Source organism: Odontesthes bonariensis, chromosome 24, assembly GCF_027942865.1.
Source record: "Odontesthes bonariensis isolate fOdoBon6 chromosome 24, fOdoBon6.hap1, whole genome shotgun sequence".
In the NCBI taxonomy this organism is placed as follows: Eukaryota; Metazoa; Chordata; class Actinopteri; order Atheriniformes; family Atherinopsidae; genus Odontesthes; species Odontesthes bonariensis.
In genome coordinates this window covers 15,628,866-15,639,185 of record NC_134529.1, presented here as the reverse complement: position 1 = coordinate 15,639,185, position 10,320 = coordinate 15,628,866, and the positions used below count along the sequence as shown (strand labels likewise).

The window sequence follows — 10,320 nt, the reverse complement described above, 5'->3', positions numbered from 1 at the left end:
GAGTGTGTGTCTCTGTGCTGGTTTATGGCTGGAAGCCTGACACTCATTACAAAATGTTCCTTGAAAACATAGACTGAGTGTAGCTCTGCCCCACCTTTTGTTTGTTTTGTTTTTGTTTTATAGAATGTATTCTGCTTTCAGAACTCACAGGTTTGAGCACTTTTAATACCTCTCATATCTGTCATCTCACAGTCATCAAGTATCATCTTCCTGTTAGGCTTCCCAGAAATGAGGACTGTAGAACTGAGGTTATTAGAGTTCACCCGCATAAAACAAAAGTAATAATCTTTGACTCTTTGAAATACCATAGAGATATTTAAGCTTGTTTTCTGTAAGAAACAACAACAAACAAACAAAAAAGAAAAAGCAGATAAATACATACGACTGATAACAGAAAATAAACAATATTAGGAAATGAGCCAGTTTACTGATTAACTTGTCTTTGAGATCTCTTTGGTCATCCCCAATCTACTGCAAACAAACCTCTGATCAGAGACAAACAGAGGGGGTGTGCACACTCACACCGTATGTTTCCTTCGTAAGCATGACACGATTCCAATAAAAAGGATGTAGCTACTGTCAGGCCATAAAAATGTGCAGTGCAGTGCAGTGCAGCCATAAAATAATTGGGTGCGCTGGGCCTTTTTGATTAAAGATGCATTGACCTGTTCGAATATTTCTGTATGCCCTCACTTGAGCTCTTCTGGCAGGGGGTCACATTTGTTATTAACTATCCTGCTCTCAAGGACATAGTGGATGGATTTACCTCCACTATAATGACAAGAACGAGCCATAAAAGCACAGGATGTTTCTTTTAAGTTCAGCTAAACTGAGCCCGTTCATTGTTTTTACGCACACTGGCGTAAAAAGAGGACCACTTATATCTGAGCCACATACCGCCAACTCACAACAACTGGCCTTCTCTGTTCACTTTGCACAGAGAAAGCCAACAATTCGCTGGGTCACACGATGGGAGGGAGTGGTCCACGAGGGAGGACCGCACCTCCGCGGCTTCACCAATCCGAGACAAAGCCGGCTCCTCCTGAGGCCAGATGGCCGCTGATATATAGTAGAGGGCGCAGCTGATGCAACACTGAAAGGAGATAACTCACGCAGGCATCACGTCAGAGCGCTGGAGGAACAGCTCAAAAGAGGAAGCAGCATCTCTTCCCTGAGAGAAAGTCAGACAAGATTGTTTCCCGCTTATTCTTCTGTCAATCAACTGGTGAGTAAACTGTGGGAGATAAAATGTATTTCTTTAATAATTCAGCTCAGACCGGGAAAAAGAAATAGATGATTTAAATGAATGTTTTAATGAAATGTGATGTAATGTTCTTGCCACGGCCACGTGTAATGCGCTTTTTAAAAGCCGATGGGGCCGCAAAAAAACAGACCCTTGCTGCTTTTTGGTGGAGCAAAGACTTTTGTTGTAGGCTATTTATGTGTATTTTAGATGTGTGTCTGCCCGGTTTACGGGTACGTTCGGCTCAGGCCAACACAGCTTCACCCCGCTGCTTTGGCCCGGTCTCATTTTCTTTCTCAGTGATTCTGCCGCTTGCAGGTCCCTCCCTTTAAAATGTCTCACAGCTTGGATAATGGTGACCATTCAGGACCGTTTTCACCCTTCCTGAAGAGCTCGCCACGTTGTCTTATAGTGACAAAGCTGCGCTATTGTCGGGGAGGGGTGGGGGGGCAGGTCTGAACCCTTATTACACAACTGCCTCGAGAGACGTCAACGTCAAATGTAGCGGGCACATCGGGGAACAGCGCACTCGGGGCGCGTTAGAACACTAAATTAGAAGTTTTATAATTGACGCCATGTGTTCTCGGTTACAAATTATGTTGTGTGTAATAGTGTGGGCTGCATATTTGACTCTTCATTAAAGCTCAAGACCAGATTTTGCTGCAAGTGATTCCTAATGCGTTCTAAAAATATGTCCAAATCCGCACTCGTCGACCTGATCTTGGCACGGCTTTCCTCCTCCGTGCGCCCCTGCACGCCCTCTCTCGCTGATTGGCTCGCGGCGAAGGCAGGACAGTATAAATATTCTCGTGTTACACTGCTCATTCTTAGTTTTGGAAGACCTCAACACCCACGGTAAGCCCATCGCTGGTATTATGTGTTGCGTGCCTAAGTTATGAGCTCAGTTATGAGCCCAAGCACTGAGCTGGTATTATGTCTCTCAGAGCTACTCGACTCAGTTTTGTAAGAGCGAAGTTTGGTCAAAGTTAGGCTGACAGTAAAGGAAGTGTTTTCTCAATCCACCTGCTTCCTTCATCTGTGGCTTAGCAGATTTCCTGCAGTACTTACTTAATTTGAAAGTGCATTGTGTTATTTGTGTCTCTTGTTGCCTAGGATTTGGAAGAGAGCCCAAAACTTCACATTATGGCCAGTAAATGCGCTCAGAAAGGACTCCGGGCTATGGCTGTAAAATATACTCTAAAGAACTCTGAGCCAACTGGTTTTTCAGCATAATTTAAATAAGTTTCGTTTCTGTCATTCTTTTCCTGTAGGTACAAACATGCCTGTCATCAGAACCCTCAGCAAAGTGGTCAAACAGGCCCTGCTCAGCACTTCTGGGTGTGGCTGCCAGCCCCTCACTGTGGCCGTGCGCACCATCAGCTTCTCCCCGAGGCAGGTCACGTCCGATGCCAGCTTCCACTCTGTGTCCTTCTCGGAAACAGATAACCCCAAGGTGCTCATCACAGGTAAGAAACATCTGGTTATGGCAGTTTGCAACCGTCAAACACAGTACAGCACGTTTTTTTTTCCCCAGTAAAAAGTTGTTGAGTTTTACCTTAAAGAAGTTAGGATGAGGATTGTGAAGTTGAATCGTGAGCTTGTACAAAATGTGCTCTGGGGTGACTTTAAGAGCAACAGGATTTGTTACAAGTTTGGCAATGAAAGCGGGAAGGGGTGCCAGTTGGACACAAAGAGTGTGTGTCAAATGCTTTAATCTATTTTCTTATGGCCCACTATCCCAGTTACTTCAATATCCATGGAAACCAGCTGTATTCAGTGTGTGCCGTGCATTAAGGTGACGGTTTTGTCTTCTGCAGGTGGCCTGGGACAGCTCGGAGTGGGACTGGCCAAAATGTTGAGGTGAGGATTCATATTTGTTTTGCCCTCAAGCTGGTGTCTTTTCATGTTGTAACAACACTGTTCCACAATTCGTCATTCATTTGAAGTTGTACAACATTGACTGCCTTACAGGAAGAGATATGGAAAGAACAACGTCATTCTGTCAGACATCAGGAAACCTCCAAGCGACGTTTACCACAGCGGTGAGTAAAGTCAAAAGGTGGTGGAATTGAACTGGTTTGGTTAATGTTTAAGCGCACAGACAAAAAACATTATGTGCCCGAACACCAAGTTCCTCCGGTGACATTATCTATGACTAATACTGAACCCTTCAAAAATTCTGCCATTTCGCAAACAGGGAAGCTGCCATGTTGTAAGTCTATCGTAGCCTTTTACCTCGGCCTAAATCCTGGTTTCATATCGATTGTCAACATCGAGGATGTTGCGTCTTCCCAGAAATTACAGCTGTTGTTAACCATCATGTGACACTTTCCTCTCACGACATACGAGTGATACGTCTGTAATATTTTAGCCGCTATAGAATTGTGGCTATTTTCCTCCATTCATAAACTTTTGGAAAGATCTGAATGATCACTGAATAAATGTGTGAAAGGACAGCACAGTGCAGACTCTGTGCTGAGCCTGTAGAGGGGCAAAACTGTTACTCAAGGAAGCAAATGTTCCTCTGCGCTACAACATTTATACTACTGTAGTTACTGGCAACAAAGACGCTGTCAGGAAAGATTAGGCAGGCATCACCTGCTTTTCATCAAACTAGGTGTCATTTCCGTGTGCAGTGAGGCTCTAAGAGGTGACAAAAACCCATATTCTCAACCACGACAATCAAAAGTGATGAATTCAGTCTCTTCCTCAGCAAAGAGCTCAGCTTCGCCTTCTTTAGCAGAGCAAGGGGAAAGTCTTTCACCTCAAAACCTTAAGCAACTCCATAGAAGCTGGGTAGCACGCCTAAAAGTCTCTGCAAATGTTGCGGATAATAAATAATTTTTAACCCCTATCTAAAAATCATCTATCTAACCACCAGGCCCCTTCATCTACTCGGACATCCTGGACTACAAGAACCTGCGGGAGATTGTGGTGAACAACCGCATCACTTGGCTGGTTCACTACAGCGCCCTCCTTAGTGCTGTAGGAGAAGCTAACGTGGCCTTGGCCCGCTCTGTTAACATCACCGGTGAGTGAACACATTTCAAACGCCTTCTTTGCAATGGTTTGTTGCACATAGGACTATCATCCCAGATGGATAATAATATGGTAGTTAAGATAAAGCTGGCTGGCATTGGAATGGGTTTCTCAAAGTATTTGAAAAACAAGCTCTTGCAACATTGGGACAAAATACATATACAAAATGCATATACAGCAGCTGGAAGTAGCTGCAGATTACAGCAGAACCTTCACATGCCATCACAGTTGCCATCAATTGATCTATTTTCTTATTCATTCATTTATTTATTTATCCTTTCTTTGTCTTTCTTAGGGCTTCACAACATCCTGGACATCGCGGCAGAGCACGGCTTGCGTCTGTTTGTCCCCAGCACCATTGGCGCCTTTGGTCCTACTTCTCCCCGCAACCCTACGCCCGATCTGTGTGTGCAGAGACCTCGCACCATCTACGGTGTTTCCAAAGTCCATGCTGAGTTAATGGGAGAGGTGAGAGCCCAGACTTTCATTGGGTCAATTAAATCGAGCCCATCAATAAGCAGCCACCTCAGCCTAGTGGCTGCTTATTGAGTCATGCCTGTGTTTTTTACGATATTGATTGGTCTTAAAACCTTGTAAATAATTTTTCCATCGATTTCTATCATCACAGTGGTTTATTCTTTTGTGTCCTTCAACAGTACTACTACCACCGTTATGGCCTGGACTTCCGCTGTCTCCGCTACCCAGGAATCATCTCTGCTGATTCCATGCCAGGAGGCGGCACAACAGGTAGGAGAGATGAAGATCTATACAAACACGATATGCTTATGGAAGGCCACAGAAGTATCGAACATAATACAGCATTTAGAATGACATTTGGAGTGGTTCTTAAAGTTGTCAACTGGTGATGTTAAAACGTTTTTGTTTGTTATGCAACTTGCTAACTTCAGACACGCCATGACTTGTTGCTTTAATCCACCGATTAGCTTGTCTTTACATTTGACATTTCCCATGTCCAAACAACCACCACACCCAAATTACGAGAGCTTTCAGTGGGAAATGTTCGAATTGCTGTAATAGCAATGTACTTTCTGTCTCTCACTAGATTATGCTGTCCAGATTTTTCATGATGCAATCAAGAGCGGCAAGTTTGAGTGCAACTTGCGACACGACACACGGCTCCCCATGATGTACATCGACGACTGCCTGCGTGCCACGCTGGAGGTGATGGAGGCACCAGCCGAAACTCTCAGTATGAGGACTTACAACATCAATGCCATGAGCTTTACCCCCAAGGAGTTGGCCCAGGAGCTCCAGAAGCAGATGTCTGAGCTGGAGGTTACGTATGATGTCGACCATGTACGACAGGCAATCGGTAAGCTTCCCTACAGACTTGAGATTTTCGTGATTTTCACAGTTTGATTGAAATTGTCAGATTTGTTCATAGGCACGAACTTGGTGTACTTTTGTGGTAAATTCAGGATGTCCTCAAAAATCTTGATTAAATTCCATGTTCTGCTTCGTTTTAGCCGACAGCTGGCCGATGAACTTTGATGATTCCAACGCACGGAAGGACTGGGGCTGGAAACACGATTACGATCTGCCGGAGCTGGTCCAGACTATGCTGAACTACTTTGGTGTGGAGACACGCATGGCTCGTGTTAACTGAAACACTGCATCAGTCTTTCCTTTGTACATAATGTAAAATCAGACCAAAGAGAATAGAGAAACTTGGCCTGTATATAGTTTTTCTCTCAATTCTCGTGTGTCAAATGAGAAGGGCTCTGCTTGCCTGCTGCAAGACTCCCGTGTCTCCAGAATGCGAAAGTCAGTGCGGGCTTGACCATCCTCCCTGTTCTCATCTGTGTAGCCCTGCATAGCTTGCTTTCCCTTTTTTCTGCTTGGACATTTGGATGATGAGCAGTTTGTCAGTGGAAGGGTGTCAACAGTGTTGGGGATATCAGTCTGGTCCTTGAAAACTTCTTAGGATGAACGAGAGAATTTCTTCCAACTTAAATGTTGGCAATATTTTCTTTAAAAAAAAATCAATTTAAGAGATGGGGAATGTTGAAATAAGCTTTTCTAAATATTTCTACCTGATTTTCCAAATTGATCAGGGTTTGATTTCGTGCTAGATTTCCAAGGATTGTCAATATGAAGTTACTGAGGCCTATAGATCTTGGGGCTAAAATCAAGCTAGAGGTGTTCAAATATACAAGATGGCATTTTTTGATGCGCCTTAAAGTGAAGGGGGGTAAAAAAAGAAGGAGCCAGATTGTCTGTGAGGGTGATTATCAGATGCAGTGCAGTTCAGTAGCTCTATGAAATTCTTCTTCTTTTTATTCCAATTACCATTATTTATTCTGTTACTGTTAAATGTTGGGGAGCTTCATCACGCAAAAGCATTTAACGCTCTTGTTTTAATGTGTTTTTCTTCTCACTTTTGTTATTTAATTTTTTTCAGCAGTTTTCACATTTTGCCCCAAAAAGGGAACCGTGACGCCAACTGTCACATCTTCACTTTGATGTCTGTAAAAGAAATGGAAACTTTTTTTAAGTGCGAAAGAGATCCCGTCCGCTCTTTTCATCATAAAAGCACACTTTGACAATAAACTTTTTTTCACATAACTCTTTCTGTGTCTGTGGTAATTCTATGACCTTGAAGTATAAACACAGTAAAAGTTTTCCCTGCTGCTGCGGGCAGGTGAGACTGTCCATGTGTCTGAATTGATACGAACGTACAGACGGCAAAATGAAACCCCTTAGATACGGACTACAGAAGAAACTCAAGATGTGTACGTGGAGAAAACACCAGCTGCCAAGTCTGTTTTTTTTTCCTCCCCCTTTTTTTTCTTTTCTTTTTCTTTCCAAGACTCGGCTGCTTTGCATGGAAGCCGTGCAGTGCAGATGGAAAAGTGAAGTGGAAAAATGGAAAATGCATTATGCAATATGGGACAGAATTTGCCAAACCAGAAATCAAAGTCGAATGACTATCAATCAAAGTCTAAGTTATTGGACTAAAATGACATCATAGCCGTTTTTTTTTTTTTTTTGCCTGTTTAAAACTCAGTGTAGTTTCTTATCAGTAAGACTGAACAACATTGAAATCATTAAATCATACAACAGTGATTTCTGAGCAGCAACGTGAAACTTAAACCTTACAATTAGGATTTAGTTTTTTAGTTTAATTTTGTGAATAAACTTTTTGTTCAGCAACCTTTTGTTACCTCACAGGACGTAGACTGTATTAGCTGCTGAGCAAATGCAGCATGTTTATCAAATAACATTTAACAAAAGGCCCAGAGAAACGTATCCTCAGCACATCAGCAAAAGCATTAAACCAGAGCCGGTGTACTTTTTCCACAAAAGCAGAATCTGAAACGTTAACTTCGAACACTGCAATGTCCTCGACTAAACATCTAATAGCCTTTCTTCAGTGTCTCTGTGTCAGTGATTGCAGCATTTCTCAGTGACCTTGTTTTGTTCTGTTTGCAGTTGGGCTGCAAAAGAGAGAGGGAGCGCATAGTTGGGGGCGCAGATTGTCTAGACGCACCCAGAGATCAGAGATCACTCAGAGATTCATTACATGTTAGTCAAGCAAAAGAACGTGAAGTCTTTCTTCTCACCCATGCCATACAAACATGAACTCTCACCACCACTTCCTGTCTCTAAATGTCTACCATTGAAACCGCAGTTGCACTCACCCCACAAGTGTACTGTTATTTCAAGCCTCAACTAACTTTAGAAATGTTAGAAATTAATTGCAGTTGTTACTAATTAAATCATTTCATGTGTCAAAGTTCTTTATGTAGGAGATCAAAAGGTTGCCAGATTATTTGCTTTTGAGAAATTTGCAGAAATGAAGCTATAGTTCCAAATACACTTCAGCTCTTGTGTTTTTTTTTTATAGAGCTGAGAGAGCAATTGGCTGTGAAGAAATCAGCATACTAATTCAGAACTTACAACACGCATCCTGCTCCTACTGACTGCTGTCTGTGTGGTCAAAGGCATAATGTTCCCGCATGCAATATTTGTTTTGCGTCCCTGCATGCAAATCTCACTCATCGTGTGTCTTGCATTCAAAGCTTTCATGAGAAGTTAGACAGACTGGAGAAAACACAGAGGCATCTGATGAGGCCTTCACTTTCCATGTGTCGTAAAGGAATCGTTAGCTCTTATGTAAGACCTCCCTCAGGGGTGTGCACGTGCACTTACAGTCCCGACTCCCACGAGCCAATCAGAGGGCTTCCTCAGCTGCGCGAGCCACTGTATTTTGTTCATCATCGTGTAATAAGATTCCTTCTGTGTGGGAAGGACTCAGGATGGGACAGGATGTCATAACATTTTGTCCTACAGCTGACATTCCACATGAGGTCCTATTGCCATGGTAATGATACCCTAGCTCAAATAATCATGACCCTCTCTTTAGCCAGAAGAATAAACTCCAGTGGTGTTTAAATTATATCACTTCTTTACGGTCACGTGCCTGGTTAAATAGGTGTCCTATTTCCAACAAAGTTTTTAGATGTTTTATAAAGGTGTGTCATGTGTGTTTTGTGCTGGTTTACTACAAAAATAAATCCATTTAGAAGGGAGTAAAGCAACTTAAATGGACTTTATTCATTCATTCATTTCCTATACCCGCCTCATCCAATTCAGGGTCACAGAACCCAGAGGCGGGGTATGAAATGAACTTTTCGGAAATACTTTTGTTAATCATTTAACATCCCTGTGTCAGTGATCTGAATGACATATTCATATTTTGGTGTGTTTTTAACAAAATTTTAACGTCAACACTTTAAACACAAACCTTTTGTGTATCATGGAATTTTCAAAAGTTTTACAAACGCATTAATGTCTGCCACATGCGGTTAGTGCTCTTTCAGGGATGGTTGACAAAAGACAGTCTTGTGTGCTAAGATAACAATATTGACTGTCGCTGGGTCATGTCTGACCTCTGTTACGCAAACCGTGCTTTTATCCCATGCTTGAGGTGATTAACTTTTAATCTAATTTGGGGATCAGATTAGAGTTTATAACACAATCAAGCTTTGAGCACTTTCAATTTAGATTGATATACAGCAGAACAGCAGACAAGGTGAATACTGTTGACTTAAATCCCCAAATAATTTGGGACGATTAGACAGTGTTGCATGCAGTTTTGAGAGTAGTGCATTTTCACCTTCATGATACTCACAGTTCATTTATCATTGATTTGTACATTCAGTGTCTGCAGATGGGATTAGGAGTTCAAGGACTTAATGAAACTCATTAGAGAAACCAAAAATGTCTTTAGTTGGATGTATAGCACTTCAAACCAATATGAAAAACAGAAAACAAGTGTTTGACTATGTAAACAAATAAACTCTGGAAGTGAGTAAGAAGAGTAGAATCTTTCTTCCAAGTTCATTAAAGACTTATATCTGAATTATAGAAATGCATTGCTGTACAAATTAACACATCAAAATAAAGTTGACTGCATATCATAAGATAACATGTGTATTACTCAGACTAGTTTTACAAAATCTGAAACACATCGTTTTGGTTTGTCGCATTTGTTTGACATGATGACTATGAGCTCTGTTGCAACATATATGGAAGTATTTTGCGTAATCGTGTTCAGTCTTTGCCTCGGGCATAAACATGATGTTCTCGTGTGCCTCATGTTAAGTCTAATGTTTTTATTTCTGATAAGACTGATCAGTTCTTAGAAAGCTTTTATAGTAAATAAGGTACTTAAAGACACCTTATCACTTCATCTCTTATTGCTGCAAAGCAGCCACCCTTAAAATGGACTCCACTGTGATCTTCTGGAACAAAAAATTGCATTTCTCTTTCATGTTAAATCACATGTACAGATAGAAAAAGAAAGAAAGATGACTAATATAAAAAGCTAAACGCATCTGCAAGTGGGATTACTCAACTACACCACACTCTGTTGCTTTAAGCCAACCTCTGGTACAGTAGATGCTGGTGCTGTGTGTTTTATCCAGGTTTGGAAACTGTTCCTAATGCTGGGTACATGCTGTTACATAAGAGTGACTTTGATTATCATATGGAAATACAGTTGGTCCAAATCT

At 41.8% G+C, this 10,320-nt stretch overlaps 1 protein-coding gene across 2 annotated transcripts; it reads left to right on the top strand.

The window, feature by feature from the left end:
• The first annotated feature begins 1,085 nt into the window (after positions 1-1,085).
• On the top strand, positions 1,086-6,868 carry tdh (L-threonine dehydrogenase). 2 transcript variants are annotated; one of them, XM_075459017.1, is made up of 9 exons: positions 1,086-1,225; positions 2,515-2,709; positions 3,061-3,103; positions 3,215-3,285; positions 4,125-4,274; positions 4,578-4,750; positions 4,939-5,029; positions 5,346-5,615; positions 5,770-6,868. In XM_075459017.1, the coding sequence occupies exons 2-9, from the start codon at positions 2,523-2,525 to the stop codon at positions 5,907-5,909; spliced, it is 1,125 nt and encodes a 374-aa protein (XP_075315132.1). In that variant the 5' UTR covers positions 1,086-1,225; positions 2,515-2,522; the 3' UTR covers positions 5,910-6,868. The 2 variants fall into 2 exon arrangements, with proteins under 2 accessions (XP_075315132.1, XP_075315133.1); XM_075459018.1 differs by lacking the exon at positions 1,086-1,225 and adding an exon at positions 1,994-2,098.
• The last annotated feature ends 3,452 nt before the right edge of the window (positions 6,869-10,320 follow it).